The 21,170-nt window shown below is 42.0% G+C and overlaps 1 protein-coding gene across 1 annotated transcript in view; it reads left to right on the top strand.

The window, feature by feature from the left end:
- The first annotated feature begins 245 nt into the window (after nt 1-245).
- The window catches only part of CFLAR (CASP8 and FADD like apoptosis regulator), a 44,428-nt gene continuing 23,503 nt past the window's right edge, over nt 246-21,170 (top strand). Inside the window, exons 1-2 of the mRNA XM_063428702.1 lie at nt 246-389; nt 9,414-9,775. Coding sequence (XP_063284772.1) covers nt 330-389; nt 9,414-9,775 — 422 coding nt within the window. The 5' untranslated portion in view covers nt 246-329. The remainder of the gene's footprint in view (nt 390-9,413; nt 9,776-21,170) is intronic.

Here is a 21,170-nt window from a genome sequence, read left to right as displayed (position 1 = left end):
GGATTTGGGCCCAAAATACAGACTGTCCCTCCCAAATAGTGACACTTGTGAAATGTCACTATTTGGCTAATATACCCCATTTTACATTTTTCACGTGGAGGGGCAAACCCCATTTAGCTGCAGTTCTCACACGAGATGAATTAAATTCTTTAGATAGCTGATAAGTTAATACATTTCGTACATAATAAAATAAGTCAAATTGTTATTCTCTATCTTCCCACTTCCTCGTTTAAACCCGCCTCCTATTTGTAGGCGTGGATTTAACTATTGCAACAGGAATACGGAAAATACAGTTTAAATAATAATAAAAAAAGGATTCTAGTAGCCAGATGACACATTTCAAAATCGAAACGAGCACGCTTGAGTTGGAGTCATCGAAGAAGCTAGAGGTATTTATTAACATGTCTAATGGGTCGCGAGTTGCTGCTGGGTTTAAGGAAGTCTGTGGAGACTAGATTCAGCCCGGAATTATTCCCTAGTACCTGCCGATCTTCAAATAGAACGATCGAACGTTCAGTTAGAACGGGGGAAAGGGGCGGATGTAACCCTTGCGTTACTGGACTGGGAGTTAGTGACGACCTTAGTTTCTAGGCCATCCAAATGCTGACAAGGTAAGACTAAGGGTTAAAGATCACTGAGAGGAATAGGTAGGAACTGGGAAAACCCCCATTATATATGAGTCAGTGTCTGATAGGAAATAAAGAGTTTATTTTCTTTTCTTTATTATTTCGGGGTGAGGGGTGAGGGGTGAGGGGTGAGGGGTGAGGGGGGGGGAGAGTGAACATTGACATTGCCTAGTTCAGTTTCATTTCTACAGTTTTATTAGCTTTTTAATTTTTGGCATTGTTTAACCCTGAGTCACTCTCATGGATCCCCATAGAACAGAATGCTTTTAGAATGATCTTCAATTTGACCACAGTAATCCAATGCAGTTTCAGTATGAAACATGTAAATATTTGCGGTGTATTGGGAGGGTGGGAAGCCAAGAGATGGGTGTGCTATGCAGTGTTTCCACTAATGACGCCCTAATAATGTAGAGAGCCTATGTATGTTTAGAGCCTTTAAATATATATATCGAGTATGAAGTAATGTTCTTTAAACTGCTATATATTTTATTTTTTGCATTCATTAAAAACTATAAACTTGGAAAATAGGTTATTGTGCACAAATTATATAAAGGAGTTGTTTACTACTTCCTGTTCCTCTTTGTGTCTCTTAATTGTTTTTTACATGCACACTCCCTTTGCTTACAGTTTGTAAATTATGGTGTGATATTATTATAATTTTTAGCACGGACGGTTTAACCCCAAAGTCTGTGTTCCAGCACTGAATCGCTCTGCCCCCCTGTCCTTCCAGTCCAGGGATATTTTTTGACATCCCAATGGGCCAGTCTGACCCTGCTTAAAATGACAGATGGCATTCGGAGCCTTGGGCACCTCCTCCTGCCTGTCATCCCGGTCGTTGCAACCGAAAAGCCGTTGCGACCTAAGGCGGCTGTCTGTTATGTCTTATGGTAGTGCTGGCCCTGAAAACACGTCACAAAAAATGAAAATAAATAGGAGGGCAGCACTTAGCCACGATTCTATGGAACTATTTTCGTCTATGGGACCATGCCTGCGGTCAGTAAAAACTATGACTTCCATAAAACTGTTGAACCCCTGAACTGGTCAGGGTGGTTTTTGGATATGTTGGTCACCCAGATCAGGGCTATCAGGGGTATTATGTATTTTTAGGGTACTTTTGGGGTGTTTTAGAAAAGTATGTTTTTTCCTGTGCTTGGAGATAATTTAATTAGAATTGGTATACCATAGTTACTGATCCAATTATCTCCCAAGCAAGGAGGAGAGATTGTATGTTTGTTATGGGAGTGTCGGGCATTTAATCACTGTACTTATTGGTCTGTGTCTTTGTGTTGGAGTCCCCAACAAGGTCCATGTGGGCGTACCCCTTGCATGGGGATTGTCATAAAAGGCCATGTGTGGCTCCCATTAAAGAGAGATTTGTTTACCCCTTCATGAAGTCTTGGCTCATGTTTGGGGGATTGGAGAACTACATTCACTCTGGGGATTGCTATATCACAATACTCCCCTGAGTATAATCACTAGCTCTTATAAGAGCTGTTCCTGTTCTAGGAGAAGTCTACCCACTGGAAGCTGGATCCTGGTCTTGGGTCCTCGGTGGGTGGAGGACGGTGAAACCCCAACCAAGCTGCGGCGGTTCATATGGTCTACGGTGGTTATGGTGTTTCAGTACAGTGCTTATGGTGCTCGCAAGTACTAGGAAGCAGCGATTGACGGAGGTACCCGGTCGGGGTGCCAGGCGGTCCGTCACACACTATATCTTTTTTTTTTTCGCGCAGTCATGCTGTTAGGACTCCTTAAAGGCTTAAAGTACTTTAACCCCTTAATGACACATGACATGTGTGACATGTCATGATTCCCTTTTATTCCAGACGTTTGGTCCTTAAGGGGTTAAACACCAACACTAATTCAGTGATTTAAAGTGGTCATGGTGTCTGGAGTCTGTATGTGCAGTGCTTTGCTACACTACCACAAAACATTTTTTATTGTGAAATTCTCAAAATATATTTACATACCTTCCAGCAATCCTGGATGTGGGCCCATGTTATGCCTTTCGACTCCAGAAATTAATCCCTGTATGGCTCCACATAAGCACATCAGTACACAAAGTAAACCTGATGGATTTCTGACCTCATAAGTGAGCGCCTCAAAGAGCACTTTGCACAGTATGCATGCCAGTCCAACATTTTGGGGGCCCACTGAGTAACACATTCCGGCTAAGGACCCACCAACCCATCTAATCTGTGCCCAATTGCAAATCTCCAAATACTAGAAGTTATGGTTGTCTGGAATTCTGATTTACCTTTCACTGTCTGGAATTGTATGTGCATTTTTCCTTATTTTACTTTATGTACATGTGACCTCTTTGAGCAAATTAACAAGCCTTCTGCTCAGATCTGTATTCTTCATGGAGTGGAAACGTTGTCTAGCTCTGCCTGCAAATTCATTGTCGCTGACTTTGTCTGCCATGCTTCATAGTGAAATTTGCAGGATCCATATAAAGAATAAAACAATATAGACCTTTAAAATATTTGTGTTTTCCACTTCCAAACAAAAAAAAAACCCAATATCTTAAACAATTGTAAAAAGAAAAGTCTCCTTAGCAAAATAAAAAAAAACATTTCTATGTCTTGAATATTCAATAGTAGTCTATTTGAGTCTTTATTCCTTGAACATATCACATGCATGCTTTGATTATAAGAGTATTAAATAAATAATGAAACCCATACAATGTTCCTGTTATTTGGACACTGAAATGGAAAATTGCTTTTGATTATTAAGAACTTATCTGCAGTAATAACATCTAGTGCTATCTCTCTATTAGTTGCTTCAGTAACTAAGGGAATATTTGACAAAGGTAAGGATGTATTGGATGGACTACAATGATGGTGGAAACGGAGTGTTAGAATTGCAGTTCATGTGATTCCAAAGCGGCAGCCATAAGCAACTCTCATTCTCCTAATTATCAAGAGTAATGGGAGATCTCAAAGACACCGTAAAATCCTTTAATCTTCTAATGGGTCGCTACCTGAAGAGAATTATAAAAGATAGTGACTATGTGGTGTTTATAATAGATATGTGTCCTTTTAATTATTTGTCCAATGTATATCAACTATGCATTGCCTGTTCCGTGCCCTTTTCTAACTTTGATAATGATTTGATTCATTAGCAAATGTGAAAATTAATTTATTTATGGAAAAGGAAATGCTCTCATGACCAGTTTCCAGGGAAGTTAAAGGGACAAACCAGGCGGTGCACCTGACCAGCGGCACTCTGCGCTTCCTGAATCTGAAATTTCAGAACTAAGATGCCACCGGGGGGGAGTGGACATTGCCGCTGGATGCAATTTTTAGTGTTCAAACCGTTTGAGATCGGTTTACCCCTTGAGGTAAGAGTTCCCATGAGGGCCGCCTGGCACCATAACAACTTCATTCTTTCTCTTGGCGCTGAATGTGATAGTATACCTGACGTATTGATGGCACTCAGTACGGTTCTGAAGCTACAATGCCTCCATCAGACAAGTTATCATATGTTATCTATGTATAGCAGCACTAGCAATTTATAGATTAGATTTTACATTCTCTTGATGTTTCTTGGTGATCAATCTCAAAATACTTCTACCGTGGCTGCAGCTTTAAAGTGTGCATGTCATGGTGCACACAACTTGATCTTTAATTAAAGTACACCCAGGTGGCATTTCTTATGCTTGCTGTGGGAGAATAGGACGCTGTGATGCAGATGCGCTGACAGTACAGTCAGCAAGTCCGCTTCATTAGTGAGGGTTGCCCTACTGGCCACCAAGGGAGGTGTAACCCGATTGCGGCAGTAAATTATTGGTGTACCAAATAATATGCAAGGACACACTGAGGTTGCAGCTCTGGAGAGAGGGGCAGCAGGTAAGTACTAATAAAATTGCTCCCAATGGTTGGGCAAAATATGGGAGAAATGCTATGGCTGACGGTATTGATTCTGGTGCCAGCAGTGGTTTTGCATCCCTTTGTAGAGAGTCAAAGCATTTGTTAGTGACTTGAACACTTTCCTTTGGTCTGCATCTCTCTGTTGTCGGTAGTGGAGGGGGAAGTGTAACCCGTTGGACCCAGGTTAGACGTCAAGTCATGCCAAATGCGTTTGACTCCTAGCAATGTGAGGGTGCCTGGGCATGGGAGGTGGAGAGCACCTGCAAGTTGTAGTAGTTATGGTGCTTGGAGTGTTTCTTTGAAAAATCTGTATTTTAAGGGTGTCACACCTACCTCTTTTTTTCTGCCTGTTACCAACAGACAAATGCAGATATAGAGTAAGTGAAAAGTCACTACAACAAGGAATTATGTTGACTTTGGGCAGAGGTTCCCCTTCTCTCTCAACTTGTCTCCATCTCCCAGCAAGGCAGTCTACGTCAGGAAAGTACTAATGAGTAGAAATGGCCTGAAATATTATCAAGGTGTACTTGATGTGCTCACTCTTTTGGGGGGGCTTTTCTCAGATTCTTCCAAAAGTGACACCCCAGATAAACGACCCACGACAACAAGATCAATAAGGAGAATTGGAAATGTCATGCCACACTCTGGCAGCTGGTAGTTATCATGTCACCCTTCATCTTTCCAGCCTTGTGTTTAAGAGCTTTTCTGGGGAGCTCCCACCCTACCTGAGCAGAATGCTGTTCCAACCACCTATAACGTCTGATCCAGTACCAGCACTTTATTTTGCATACCGCAATACAAAAATAAAGTGTCTCAATCCTCATTTTGCTGCAGAACACAGCAATTATGGAGTAACCTCAGGTACACAGTCAAATCCTTGTTCAATCTAAAATCCTTTAAGAGATCTATGGCAATATACCTCAATACAGAATGCACCTGTCATGGTTGACTAAATTCATTACCTGTTCTGTGTTAAATTTATATATGTGTGTATGTATATAAATTTATATATTTTGTATATTGTATTTTTGTAATATTGTATCCTATTGTAACAATATAGTGTTTGTGGGCCAAGGACATACTAGAAAGAGAGAGAAATCTCAATGTATCCTTCCTAGTAAAATATTATTTTATACATTATTTATTTTTATTTTTTTGCAAAATATCTTACTAAGCATAAAACATTATGTTAAACAGTGAGACTCACGGGTTTCAAAATAAAAGTAAATAAGCAGAGGAGAGAAGGAGAAAAGGAAAAGAGCGAGGGAACGGAAGGGGTGGTGGGGGGGGGGGGGGGGGTAATGCTAACTTCTAATATCAACTGTACATAGCTAATGAACCTTGACAATTTAAAAACCAACAAACTAAATAATTATAAATCCTCGTTGGCAAGCGAACTAATTTCTTTGTGGAAAGCACCTGCTAGTTAGATGGGTACAGTTTAATAGATTAATGTTTGCCTTTTGAGTATTTTTCAAAATTCCCAGTGAAGTCACAAATATTTGTTTCTCTTTTTTTCATTTAACGTGGGAATGTCCACTGTATAAGGCATACCTTTTACGAGAAAATTGAGTTGTGTGGGTTGATATTTTTCTCTCTTGAACTACCTTAAAGTCAGGTAATTTGAATAATAGTTGCATTTTCCGAGTGAGTAAGTCAGTTCTGTGTTTTATATTCAACTCTCCAAGCTCTAGCTTTTAAGCCTGAACTAGTTGTCTTGTGTACTATGCTACATAGGAGCCTTGCTTTTTTATTGCATTATTAATTGAAGATCGGATGATAGTTCTGCTGAGATTTACGGTAGAATGTTTTTGGTCCGTGACTGATGCTTCTAATGTCAGGTATCTTCGCTGTTTGGCATCCTTTTGTATTTTGAAGATTCTAAGCCGTTGAAAATACTTTCTATTGTGTCCGTTTACAACTTAGCTCTCGTCATCTTTAAACATAAACTCAAAGGGACAATTACTAAAGTGAGGATTAGTGAGAATTCATTCGGCTGAATAAAGTCAGTGTAGTCAAATGGTAAGCATAATTGATTTGGTGAATTTTTCCAGTGCGACTATTTTAGCCTTGATTTTTAAAATTCACTTAGCATTCCCTGTATAATACCTTGAGAGTAAATAAGATATTTTAAGAATAGTTTTGGAAACCAATGTTAATGCTATTCTATAGTAATAATGCTTCATTTACCTGAAATATCCTAACTGTGGCAATAGAGGTTATTATTTTATGCTATGTATATTATGTGTATTATAGTATATAGTAACATATGTTGACCAGTTTAGTAACTAATTAATCGGAAACCCACACAGCTGTTTTTATGTATGTACTATATGGTATTTTGCAACATTCACTATCAGACCTATATTAAATGTATTGTTATAGAAGCATAGAATGTGACCGCATATATCTTAAGTCAAGGATAGCCTTATGCCTATCCCACGCATACTTAAACTCCTTCACTGTGTTAATCTCTACCACTTCAGCTGGAAGGCTATTCCATGCGTCCACTACCCTCTCAGTAAAGTAATACTTAGTGAAATTATTTTTAAACTTTTTGCCTCTCTAATTTAAGATTATGTCCTTTTATTGTGGTAGTTTGTCTTCTCTTAAATATAGTGTTGCCTTATTTTACTGTGTTGATTCCCTTTATATATTTAAATGTTTCTATCATTCCCCCCCCCCCCCCGCCCCCTCAGCTCTGTAAATATTCTAGATTTCTTTATCATAGGTTGGTTCTATGAAATGTGTTTATTTAAAGTAACCTCCATGGAGCTGATAACAAATCGAATCAGTTAGATCACAAAAAAAAGTGTTTGTGTGTGTGTGTGTATATATATTTAAATAAATGAAATTATAGTTTTATCTGAGTTGCTCCTATTTGGGTATATTCTGGGAAGAAACATATACTATTGAATTCTGGAAACACATAGAGGGTACAGTCCACCGCAATAGGTAATCCATGTATATATTCACTAGCAATTTTGCCAGCACAATGTATTCATCAAATGTGCTGAATTTGCGTGACAGGTGCACTTTATGATAGGCTAAAGGTGACATATGCAACAGGTACATTTAAAAGACGTTTGTAAATAGCAATGACAGTACTTCTACAGTAATACTCACGAATGCAACAATATTATCCTGTTCCGCTTCAGGGTTAGGCAAAACTAACTTGTAATTTGTTTCGAATGGATTAATACAAGAATGATTTCTTGTTTGGATGCGTTGTTGCGGTAATTTGGTATTGATTTCCAGACCCTGTGTTTTATTGTCCTTTTGTAGCATGTAAGTATATGAAATGGTTTAGTCTGTATCTGCTAGAGTTAGACTTGCTAGTTTTGTGGTAAAGTCAAAACAAAACTCTTATTTGTGTCAAAGTGGCATGGTCACCTGTGAGGTCTCTGCTGTTTATTTTGGCAAAGTCCCCCCCAAGGTGTCATATACTGCAGTTTATCTAAATCTCCTGTTGGATTTAATTTGCCAAGTGATGCGTCAGTGATTTAATCTCATGCACAAAACTGGGATCTATGGGAAATCCTGTGAGCTATATCCTTCCTTAGATCGTCTTCTGCATGCGCACTGAGATGTGATCGTGATCTACTATGCATTGTGCAAGAAGATACTTCTGTCCTCCGCAGCTACAAGTGCCAAATGCAGTATGTGATGGTCCAGTAAAAGTGGGCTGGATCTGGCTTTAAGTTAATATTTCATTAACATCATTATAAATGTAAAATAGATGCTGGTCTTTTTAAAAACCTAACTGACATTTTTTCAATCAAATAAGTGCTTAACACAACCCAAGATAGAAAGAGCTCTGTAGATTTCCCCAACTTAAATGTTTTACTGTAAATATTATTTTCTACAACCATCACATTTGATGTCAACTTTAGAACTAATGCTTTTGTAATAGCAGATTACCTATAACAGTCTAAAGATCTATGTAATAATATAATCTGATTCTGTAGATAAAGCATAGGACACGTGGAACGCAGCATTCTTAATAATATGAGAACAGCAGGGCAGAGTTCAAACAGTTATTCAAGGTTAAAGGGATGTTCTGGGCACCATAACTACTTTGCGTCAATCACTGGGTCCCCTGTGCTCACAATTTCACTGCTGCTTGAGCAAATGCTTCTGCATTTGCAAGTGGGTCCAGAAAATAAGTCGGACTGGCGACTGGGGGACTCCTGTGTCAGGGACTCCAGACATCATAGCCACTTCAATGACATGAAGTGGTTAGAGAGGAGACACTGAAGGGAGAAGCTAATTACGTTTTGTTAACACATTGGGCACACTGACGGTAGATGTCATTTGTGCCGGGGATTACCTATCTCCCTGCTCTAAAGTGCAAATATCTCGGTATGTACCATGTTTCAAGGAGAAACGCTGCACATGCAGACTCCGACCATTATGACCACTTCTAAAAGCAGAAGTGATCATGGTGGTTGGATAACCTTTTAATAGATGAACTAGTTCAAAATCAAACTTCTATATGACAAGGTATACATTGGGGAAAGTTTGTCCTGGGTAAATCATTTCTAAAAATGAAATATGTTTAAACAATTCTCCCAGAATGCGTTGTTGGATATGCAAATGAGCACAGACAGGCATCATGTTTTCAGGCTTAATACCGGGTTTCTTTAGGCACCCTTGGCAATGGGGCGCTGTTTGAAACACCGCTTTTTAAACCGAATCAGGGCTTGTGATCCAAAAGGACCAAGGTCCAAAAACAACCATACTGCAGAAATGCAGGATAGATTCTAAAACCCGATAGAAGTAAATTTAGAATTTACATCTATCAGTGGAGAAAGACAGCTGTATCATGTTTTAATCCTTAGATGGACTATGAATTGTTGAGTACTGTACTGTTAATAATTTGCGTTCTTTTTTTATTTTATTTATTTTTGTACAGATGCCTTCAAGGACCTTACTTGCCCATCCAAGCCTATACTTCAGTAACTTCAAAACACCTGCCAATCCTGGGATGAATACACAGCTGTCTTTTTCTAACAAAGACCTCCTACTTATTGAAGAGGAGTTGGGCCCCCAAGAAGTTGAAGAGATACTTTTTTTGTGCATGGATTTTGCTCCTCACTCATCTATACGAGAACTTTTAAGTGACCTAAATGAGAGGTCTATGCTTCTACCTAGTGGGTTAGCTGAATTGTTATCCGTCATAAAAAGGTTTGATTTACTGAAAAGGTTCCTGAATATGTCAAGCGCAGGCGTTAAAATCTTGCTGGTGTCAAATTCCAGGATTCTTTCAGAATACAGGTAAGTGTGTGTGGCTAATTAGAATTCTTCTCGATACTTTTCTTGATACATGATCAAAGATCAAAAAAGCAAGTTATTCTGACATAACTGATCCATTTTGAGAGTGTTTGAGAAATACTTAAAGTAGCATGCTTTACAAGGGCTAGTCCCTTTTATTTGACTCAATTTCCCCGGTATTTCTACATGTTCTGTCACCTGGCAGTAGCTAGAAAAGGGACTTCTCTGTAAATGAAACCATGATTAAAACATTGAATACACATATAATGTGTTAACCTCTTTTTCATGAGCTGATCCATTTTCTTTTAAATGTATATTAACAAATTCACCATTTAACATCACAGTCCAGGCCAAGCCAAGGCCAGGCAGAACACACATTGCATTGGAAAATAGTAATAGTAACACCATGGGTATTTCTCAAAGGGTTTTGATAAGTGATGGTAAAATGTCAATTCTTATTTTGACATTCTTTATTTTTGGTGCAATTCACAGGTATATCACATGGGTGCAAAGTACAAAGGCATGTTAGACAGATGAATAGGCTGGCACGTGGTTATATATAGCATATGGGGGGGAGGGGGTAATCGGATAGTGAATTGACTTTTATATTAATAATCTGTGTCTTGGTCAAACCGAGTACATCTTTTGAAAGAACATTGCTATGCAAACTGTACTGTTTGGGCTGCTTGCTCTTTCGATAGAATAGATCATGGAAAAATAGCCTAAAACGAAAAATATTTATGGCTGCTTCCAACACTGTGACACCTGCTTAAGTGGGTGCACTCTACTTCACGTTTACTGAACAACTAAAGGCTTTAAGTATGTGGTCCAATGATCACTCATTCTGTGGGTGAGGCATAATCCCTGCAACTAACTAAGAACTAGAAAACAAGAAAATGATGGGAACAAACCGAAAGAAAAACATTAAATCATATAACAGACTGCAATAGATGTTGGCGGTATGTCCCAGTAATGCCATCGATTGGTAATCGATGCGTATGGTGTAGACTTCTTCAGTACAAACGTGGTCACTTTTGCTAGGTCCCAACGGTGGGTTGCAGCGTTGGCTGCTCGGGACTCAGGTGGTGACTGGGAGTTCGACGGGAGTCCCAGTGTGGCCAGCAAGGCTGTAGCCTCAATAAAATCGTGTTCATGCCAGAAGTCTCCATGTAGGGCTATCAGCGTGCGGTTCAGCCAACATCGGTATTGAATGGGGTGTTGTCTGAGAAGAGCCGTGAATGCTCCGAGGGACCGGCGCCAAACCAGAGTGTCTCCTGAGAGGTCCGCATAGAAGGTGAGTTGCATCCCTTCGAAGTTGTACAGGGCTTGGCCTCTGACAGCTGCTAGCACCGTTTTATCCCTGCCTGTTTGAAATTGGGCTACCAGGTCCAGGGAGATTGCTTCTGGTTCTCTCAGTGACTTGGGTATACGGAAGCACCCGTTTAGCACCACGGACTTGGCTTACCGCTGGGGTAACAGTGCCACAACAAGTCGCTTAAGCATGTGCGGTAGTTCTGCAGCGGGTACATCTTCAGGGATGCCTCTTTTTTTCATGTTATTCTTGCTCCATAAATCCTCCAGTGCTGCGAAGCGCTGGTCATATAGGTCGTGCTGCTGCTGAAACCACTGTATTGTCTGCTGCAAAGAGGCCAGTTGCCGTGCGTGCACACCAGAGGTGGTTTTTATTGCTCCCTGCCGGCCTGTCAAACCCTGGAGATCTGTGTGTAATATTGCGACGATTGTAAGGATATTTTTTTGCAAACCTGACAGTAATTTTTTTAGCACCGCCGTTGTAACTGGGTTGGCATCTAAACTGGTTGTTGGTGCTGTGGTCGGTCTAGCTGGCAAGGCCACTTCCTCCTCTCCCAGGGTCTCGTCGCTTGTCTGAAAGATCAGAATAGGCCTCAGGGTAGTTGGCCATCTTGTGCTTGCTGCCAGAGCTCGCTGATATAGAGGCTCATCCGGGGCTTGTCTGCTTTCTGTTTTTTGGTCTTTTAACCCATTTTGTGTTCTCCACCCGTCTCATGCACAGCCAGTTGCCCAGATCGTGGTTAGTCGCTCTTGTTTTCGGGTAAACAGATACAGGCTCTCGGAGCTCTGAAAATGTGCTACCATTTGCCTTAGCTGCGTAGCTCCTCCTTCAAAATATTATTATTTTAATCATATTTACCAGACTTGAGCATTAATACTTTTTAGCTGGAACAAACAAATCAAATTATTTTTATCTACGGTAAATTGTCTGAACAAATCGATCCATCCAGGATTCATCTGTTGAGTTTTATTTAATGAATAAGACTCCAAGGTAAATCCCGGATGGATTGATTTGTTCGGTCTTAGATTAAAAGGTATATTCTTCTTACCAGCTGAAAAGCACAGATGATACAAATGAAGAGATTTGGGACATTTAATAAACGGCGCCAAACGCTTGTCAAGCTTTAGATGTGAAAAGTGGCAGTGAATCTTTAATCAATCTCCCATTTTGATTTTGGGTTTCTGGCTCTCTACACTCTCTGTGTGCTGACTTCGAAGTGAGTTTCTGCATTTAGTATTATTTTCTCAGACTCACAAACACATACGTGTAAAATAAATAGCATGAGTAAACTAACATTAAAAGTCATGGAAAGAAAAGATTTGTTAAATCAATCCATCCCTATGGGGAGCATTAACGTAGATGCTGCACACCGTCTGAGTGACTGCCACAAGGTGTTACTAGGCAGCAATGTAAACACTGCCTTTTGTCTGAAAAGGCGATGTTTAAATTGAAAAGTGTGCAAGGACAGGATATTGACCTCAGAACAACTACATTAGGCTGTAGTGGTTCTGGTGACTGTAGTGTCCCTGTAAGAATTGCATTTTTGACATTTAAAAATCCTAACTTTTTTAGCTGGTTCCTAGAATCCATGAAAATTTGGCAAGTCCTAATGTAATGTACACTGAATGTCAGAATCTAATCTGTTTTCATTGTGAACAAGTTATAAAGTTGGTCTGATGTAAATAGTGAGGGAGAAAATCCACTTGTGCGAAAGTTTCACTTGTCAAAAAGTAAATCCTTAGAATACATTAATTTACCGTATTTATTCGAGTATAACGCGCAAAATTTTGTACCGATTTTTAATCTAAAATTAGGGGTGCGCGTTATACTCGAATAAGAGTGGGGAGTGGGTGCTTCGATAATACCTCCCAGGACCGCCGGGCTCATTACAAGCCCGGCGGTCCTGGGGTGGCGGGCAGCAAGCGTTTACTCACCTCCCTGCAGCTCCTCCAGCTCCCCAGTGTAAATCTTGCGAGACCCGCGGCCAGCTCTGACGGCCGCGGGTCTCGCGAGATTTACACTGGGGAGCTGGAGGAGCTGCAGGGAGGTGAGTAAACGCTTGCTGCCCGGCGGTCCTGGTAAGTATTATCGGAGCGTATTAAATGGTTTATTTTCCTTGCATTCAGGCTTTTTCTATGATCCCTTTTTTAAGCAGGCATATTGCTTATAGCAGTGTTAAGCATCTCGATTTCTTTGAATAATATTGTAGATAATGTTGTACAGGAAAATACTGGGAATGTAAAAACAAGTAGGTGACTTAGGTTTAACTGGGACAAAAATAGTATTTCTTTCTTTCTAATTTCTATAGTATTTTTATTATTTAGGACCTCTCCACAAAGTTTTTACTTCAAAAAGCAAAGTAAACAAACAGCCCAATACATATAAAATGATCAGCTCTCCAAAAGATTAATTGACTGAGCACCCCCTCCCTCTTCTGCTGGGCTGATATTTATTAGAGTATAACGAGCAACCCTAATTTTAGATTAAAAATCGGTACAAAATTTTATACCGATTTTTAATCGAAAATTAGGGGTGCGCGTTATACACGTGTGCGCGTTATACTCGAATAAATACGGTAGTACAACAGGAAACAAGTTGTAGCTCTGTTGCTTGGACTACAACTTCTTTACCCTTTATGCTGATATTACCAGTTCTGTGGTCAAAACACTAAGAGTGGAGGCTTTTCCATTATCTGTAAACATCATCTGATGTGTGTAGTAGGGGAAATTATACCGTCATGGAGTTTTGAAAATACTTAGAAAACCCACAGACCATACATGTCTGAGACAGAGGCTCACTCACGCATGCCCATATGAAGCATGTCGGTTGTTAGCAATCCCTGGGCAGACTCATGGTGAGGAGTTAAAGTGACAGCGGTGACACTTGACAGATCCTGGAGTGAGACTCTGTACTTATACAACCTGATGGCTGCCTGCCACCTTCTCTGGCATGAGGTGAATTTTCATTAGAGACTAACATGTTTCTATATCCTCTCTTCCAATAATCATCTGTGTCCTTGTGGCAATTTCATTTTGGAAAAACTTTCCATGAAGTTTGATCGTTTATTTATTTTATTTTTTTTCAATATTGAAATTTTTACATGGAGTGGATCAGTAAAAGGAGAGCTTGTATTGCAAAATCTGGGATTAGAGGTATAATTTCTATTTTAATGTTACATAATATATATAAAGACAGAGCCAGTGCAAAGATTTATGCCGCCCTAGGCAAACAAAAATTTGCAGCCGCCCCCCCCCGTATGTTCTGCTCACCGTGTGACTTCACAATGCCCCACTATCAGAGGGGCTATCAGACTATGTGGCATCGATAGATTATGGTAAGTAGTATACGTGCCATAACAATTAACATGTTATTAACAAGTTATGAGACATCAGTGGATTATAGCAAATTATGTACATGTTAGGCTAGATATGCATACGATTCAGTATCATGCCTAAGGTTAAATCAGAGTCAATTAGCCCTACGTTTTGATTAGTTAAGCAATTAAGTCTAGCCTGCCTAAGCAATGTACAGTATATAGGTAGTCGACAGATAGTGTAGCTAAGACACAGATTTTCTTAAGGTCAAAAGTAAAAACAGGCAAGTATTAACAAGAATTTTAACCGGAGAGTTTCCCAGGGAGGCCCCCTGTCGGTTGCATGTAGTATAGAGGGTGAAACTTGCGATTAGGAAGAGGATGCTGGGGATTTGTGTCCCAGGAGTTTCATGGGTGTTTAAGATTTGTGTCACAGGAGGGCAACAGATCTTTTATTCAGTCCTGGTACCTGGCATCGCAGCACCCTGCGGCTTTAAGAGTAGCAGTCGGTCAGCTGCCGCGGGCACCTCATTAAGTTGCAGTTCAGTGAGGAGTTTCAGGCATCGCAGCACCTGACCCATTTGCGAGAGTTCCGTTTCCAGGCCCAGTTGTACATGTGGGTAGGTGCAAGCTGTCGGCCTGAGCTTGGTAGGTTGTGTGCTTCAGGCACTTTGCTTGCAGGGTAGGACGACAGGTCCCGTGAGTGTGTTACTGAAGTCTTGGTCGGCTTTCCTCGACTTGGCGCTTGGTCGCCTCCTTGGGTCTGCGAGCGCTGCTAGTCCATTTCTCTCTGGCCCTCAGGTACTCCCATGTGGCCTCCGCCATTTCAGCTTTAGGCCTCCGGCCCTCGTTGCGGCCTGGTATATCGCGACCTCCGAGTGCGGCTGTGGGGTGAAGACTGGGATCACCCCCCGGTCCAGGGGCGGGGGAAATCAGGACCGGACCCGCCTGTAGTCCGCTTGTGTCGGGCTCCTTCGGGCAGGATAGTGTTGCGGTGGCCGTCCGCTTCACTCACCGCCAGGCGAGGTCCCATCTGATGCAGCGGCCCCTCTCCTCCGAGGGACTAGAGCTCCTGGAGCAAGCCTCTCCTCAGCTCAGGCAGCCTGTTTACTTCGAGGGTCGTAGGTATTAGTAGGTAATTTCCTCATAATCCCAATTTACAGGCTTTATGTGCCTCTTTTTGCAGGAGCTGAGCTGTTCTGCGACCGCTCAGCTCGGCGGTACGGCCCTGCCCCCCCCCCACCCCACAAAGTGTCTTTTATCTGAAAAGGCAGTGTGTTTATATTTAAAAGCCTGCAGGCACAGGCTTTAGACACCAGAACCACTACATTAAGCTGTAGTGGTTCTGGTGACTAAAGTGGGCCTTTATTATGAGGTAAATTAGAGATTGGTGTCACTAATAATATATTGGATTGCCTACTTAGCACCAAATGAGGACAAAAGGGTGATGATGGGCTTAGGCTGCAGTCTGGCGTAGAAGAGGCTCTCTGGAGACTCTTTGTTTGTAACAGTGCTCAGAACAATCAACAAACAGGAAGCAGCTCCATTTTTGGGGCCCCTTACACAGCTCAAGGTCTGGGCGCCCAGGGCCTGACCGTGAGTATGCCTACAAGGCCTGCTTATAAGTCCACCTACATGGCCCACCCATGAGTTCGCTCACAGGGAGTGGAGTGTATGTGTGTAGGGGATCTGTTATGTGTTATTGTACAGGATGTAATGTGTGTGTGTGTGTATGCATGTGTGTTCTTATGGAATGTAGTGTATAGGGATACCAATTTGTGTAAGGGATGTAGTGTGTGTATAGGGGGTGCAGTGTGTCTCTGTGTGTAAGGAATGCATTGTGTGTTTCTGTGTGTGTGTGTAGGGAATGCAAGGTGTCGTTCTCTGTATGTAATTTAATGCAGTGTTTCTGTAAGGGGTGCATTGAGTGTGTGTAAGAGATGTGTGTGGTCCTCCCTCTCCCCCTCTCTAGTGGTCTTCCTTCCCACCTCCCCCTTAGTGCTCCTCCCTCCCCCTTGTGTCTTGGGTGAAAGATCAATGTGTTGAGTGTCTTGGCTGCAGATCTATATGTGTAGCAGGACAGATCAGTGGCCATGTTTGTTTGTGGCAGCATGGATCTGTATTTTTATATGGATCTGTGTGTTCGTGTATGTGTGTAGACAGAGGATGGGGTTTTGCTAGGGGCTTAAGTCAACATGCGGGAGAGTTCATACAACTTGCACCTAGGCTGAATCCCCTTTCTGTCTGACACTTGGCTATGCCCTTGACACGCACCTTTTTATAGAACAATAACAAACGTTTCCAGTTGGGTCTAGAAATGAAATGGTTAAGTGCTACCACTTGCTGTTGGCATCTATTACCAATGCGATCTGTTTAACAGACCAAACCTATAAAATACTCTGAATATATGAGCTTTTATACTGACACATATTATACATGTATACTAAACACACAAAGCTGTAGGTATGGAAATCTGGTACATTGCGGTTTCCTGTAAGTGTTTTCCATTTTACTTTTTGTGGCTGCTCTTTCTGGTGGGCACAAGTTTAAACACAATAATGTGCACACGATTACTTAATGTCATCGCTAGCTGCTGCGTTTTGTTTCGGTTCTGCAGTGTCTGCCTACTGTTTGTGTAACCACTTTGTGAACTATTGTAGAGCAAAAAAATAAATAAAAAAAGTTATGATATACAGTCCTATCCTCCCATTTTAATGTGGTGAATAACTACTTCAACATATTGAATACGAAGGTTGTAGAAGAGACAGAGATAGCTGGACCAGTGTCGACCCTACCGTGGTGCTTCGGGGGTGGCCTCAGCCGGGGATGCTCCTCATTAGCACAACATACCCACAGGGTATGGCACAGAGCATCCAGGGTACATGGTCTCACTCGGCACCCCTCGCCCCTACTGCCCCTAATCCACAACCATGACTTTCCCCCAGGCCTCGATCCGAACGCCTTCAGAGACCTCATCCACCAGCCCATCCCCAGATTACACCACATATACACACACACCGGATGGAAGACACTTATTCACCTGACAGAGAATACACCCCCCACATTCCTACAAACCTTCAAATACAAACAACTATAGAACTACGTAGACTCCCTACCCGGGGGACGAACCCACGCTAGGAACCCGACTACCTTCGAAGAGTACTGTACCCACCCAGACCCTCTGCCCCACAGCATATCTCTCATATATTCACTACTACAAAGAGAGACTCCGACAGAGACTCCTGCCTTCAAGGGCAAATGGGAAACTGCCCCGGGGAGGACATTTACCGAGACAGAGTGGGAAAAAATATGTTATCTCACACACCACTGCTCCACCTTCACCAAGACACAGGAGACAGCATTTAAACTGCTGAGCCACTGGTACCGTACCCCACATAAACTTCATGCAATAGACCCCTCACACTCCGACTTATGTTGGCGATGCGGGGAGACAACGGGTACCACATTACATATATGGTGGGAATGCCGTAGAATTAAACCATTCTGGAAGGACATACACGCCATCCTGGAGAAGTTCTCAGACGCACCCCCACCACTGGACCCAACGGCAATGTTACTACACCACACGACCATACCCAGGTCCCGATACAAAAGATCCATGACCATTAGGATCCTCAACGTAGCCAAACAAACCATACCACAATACTGGAGGCAGGATAGGCCCCCTCCCCTTAGGACATGGTTCAACCAAATGGAGGAGCTCAGGGCAATAAAAGAATTACACTCGGAAGCGACTAATACCACTGCAAAATACATAGAGATCTGGACACACTGGATCGTATCCACCACACAGGTAGACTTCACCGCCCGCCTAGACGCTGAGGACCCACCCGACAGAACTGACGCCCAAGACTGACCCCACCACCCTACCCACCTATTTTCTCACATAACCCGCATCCTCCCCCCCCACCCCTCCTCCCCCCGTTTTCTCCTGCTTACCATATTTAGGCTGCAGGCCCATACTCCGAAGGCACTGAGACACGTCTGACCACTTAACAGTGGAATCATGAACCCAATAGGCATACACCACAAGAAGCCTACAGTGACTTGGGTGTCACCGACGCAATACTGATCGATCACCCCCCTCACTCAACGTAACATGACCAAACACACACTAGACCTAGTCACCTTAACAGGCACCAGATGAGAGGCCGTGCACAGTCTATCCGGGGGGGAAATGCAAAAACGGCACTGGAAGCCTAACCACTGTACTGATGGATAGGGACTTGCGAGTCCATCACTGAAGTGGGCCTGCGTGCCCAAATACCTGTTTGTGTTTACATTCCTATTCTAGCACGTGTTGTGCTCCACTTACAATACTATCAAAGAGACCTGCGAGTCTCACTGTGAATGTTGAATGCGTTTCAGTTACGATACGCTTGAAGAGACCTGCGCGTCTCACTGTGAACATAAAATTATAATAAAAATATATTTACAAAAAAAAACATATTGAATACTCCCTTTCACAGCTCTTTGCCTGGCTAAAAGTGCTAGCCAAGGGAGAGTGATGGAAATTCTAAAAGCATAGGGATTACAAATCACTGTTTTTCCAGAAGAAAGTTAAGTAAAATACAACTTTTCCTCTTATTTTGAGCAAATGATGTTATATGCCTTCATAACAAATGCTATTTTAACATCCTATTTTGGAATGGAACGAGCCACTAAATTAAAAGGGACACTATAGCCACCAAAGTCATTTAATCTTAAGTGAGTGATTTGGGTGCTTAGATGCTGCCCCTCCAGCCTTTTACTGTACTGTAGTCCCTTCTGGTGGCCATATAGTGACATGTAATTTGTTTTGTGTCACGTGCTCACAGTATTTAACTATTTTGGTGTCAGTCAGTTGGGTGGGAAGATGGAATGCATTGCTGACTGTGACTCTTCACCAATAATCTGCTAGAGCAGCGGTTGGCAACCTACGGCACACAAGGTACCCTTACATGGTAAGCGAGGCTGCCAGGCCCAAACAGTCTGGCTTTAGAGGTCAAAAGAGTTTGCCCATGCTGCACACGGATGTGGCGGCATATTGCTGCACCGCTTCCTTCCAATCATCATTGATTCTTTGGCTATCTTTCAGTGCTGACCGAGCAGTTGGCATTGGCATTAATTGAAGCAGGCAGAGAGAGGCAGTCATCTATTTTACTCACAGCAGCATTGCAATGCTCGAAGGAAGTAATATCAGATTGCTTCCTCCCAGCACTCACAAGAGGTATCTGCACATGAGGGGTGGAGGGGTGGCAGAGGGCACAATAACGTTAGGAATACAAAACTGTAGTGTTCCAAAACTGTAGTGTTCCAAAACTGTAGTGTTCCTTTAAGTTGCAGTGATTCTGGCGCTTGTAGTGTTCCTTTTAACGTTTGTTTTTATGAGACGCTCTGTTTGTGTTTAACTTCATACTGAAGATTTAGCAAGCAATATCATAATCCAGTTTAGATAAGGAAAAGCCAGATCAAGCATTGCAAATAAAAAGGAGAAATAGAATCCTTGTTCAATTCTACTCTTCTCCTTATGCTTTCTCTATGCTGACTGCCAGGTGCAAAATACAGAATTTCCAGCCATGATTGACTGGGTGAAGATTGAGGCACTCAGCTGTAGGATAAAGAGGTGTGGAATCCTACATTTAACTTGATTGTTTACACAGCGAACCAGTGGAGACTTGTTCATAAGGGCAGCCAAGGCAGCGCCCCACTAGTTTTACTTGCAATAAACAAAACATTTTTTAATATAAACTATATAAAAAAAAAAAATCTGTTTGGGTAATTAACTGTTTTCTGTAAATGTACACATTGAATATGTACCTGTGCAATTAAATGTGTTCTGTACCTTTAAATATTAGTACTGCCGTTCCCATTGTTATTTCCCTATGCTATTGCAAGTTAGAGTTAAAAAAATGTCCCACAAATCTGATTAAACTATATGGGAAATGCTCTACTTCACTGTCATTGGCAGCCCCTATTGTTTCCTAATAGAGCTTATTAGGGCGCCAAATAGGTCGGACAAAAATAGCCTTTAGCAGACAGGCCAGTCTACTGGGCTCTGATTGGCTGTTTGCACCAGAGGGTGGAGTTGTCAGAACTCCACTTCCCCTGGTGCAGTTAGATGCCTGGCATGTCTGACATATACCTATTGATGATTAAAAACGCTTAGAGGCGGAATAAAATCATATGTCAGCCTGGCCCCCACCAACCTGAAATGTCACCAGCCGCCACTGCATCACAAATAAATATTTGTTAAATACAGGGTAAGTAAAAAGAATATTAAATATCCAGGGAGTGGCAGTTCCCTTTCAATATAAATTATATATATATAATTATGTCATAGGATATTAGAGGGTCACACCAAGCATCATAACCACTGTAACCCGCTCTAGTGGTTATTTTACCAGGAGTACCCTGGCCCTATTCTACGGTAATGGGGAAACCGATTAGTAACAGTTTACCCAGCTTACTTGGGTCCCCACTGGGCTCCGAGGTTCCCTGCTACTGTGGTGATGCCCTTCCAGTTTCTGCAGAACTGCAGAAGCCAGAAGTCGATCTGGTTGCCATTCGTAGGCCGAGTGTGTTAGGTGACCTCTCTCAGCCAATGAATGCACAAAATTGACTTTAGCAAGCATGGTACTTGTGGGCTAACAGGTCGCACCCCATGATGCCGCTGGAGGTGGGGTATTTGCAGAGTTTCACTGTGAAATGCCACACATACAGACTCGAGGCACCTTGATCACTTTAAATCACTGAAGTATTACTGGTGTGTG

Source organism: Pelobates fuscus, chromosome 8, assembly GCF_036172605.1.
Source record: "Pelobates fuscus isolate aPelFus1 chromosome 8, aPelFus1.pri, whole genome shotgun sequence".
Taxonomy (NCBI): Eukaryota; Metazoa; Chordata; class Amphibia; order Anura; family Pelobatidae; genus Pelobates; species Pelobates fuscus.
The sequence above is the reverse complement of the archived record's forward strand: the minus strand, read 5'-3'. Positions and strand labels throughout refer to the sequence as shown.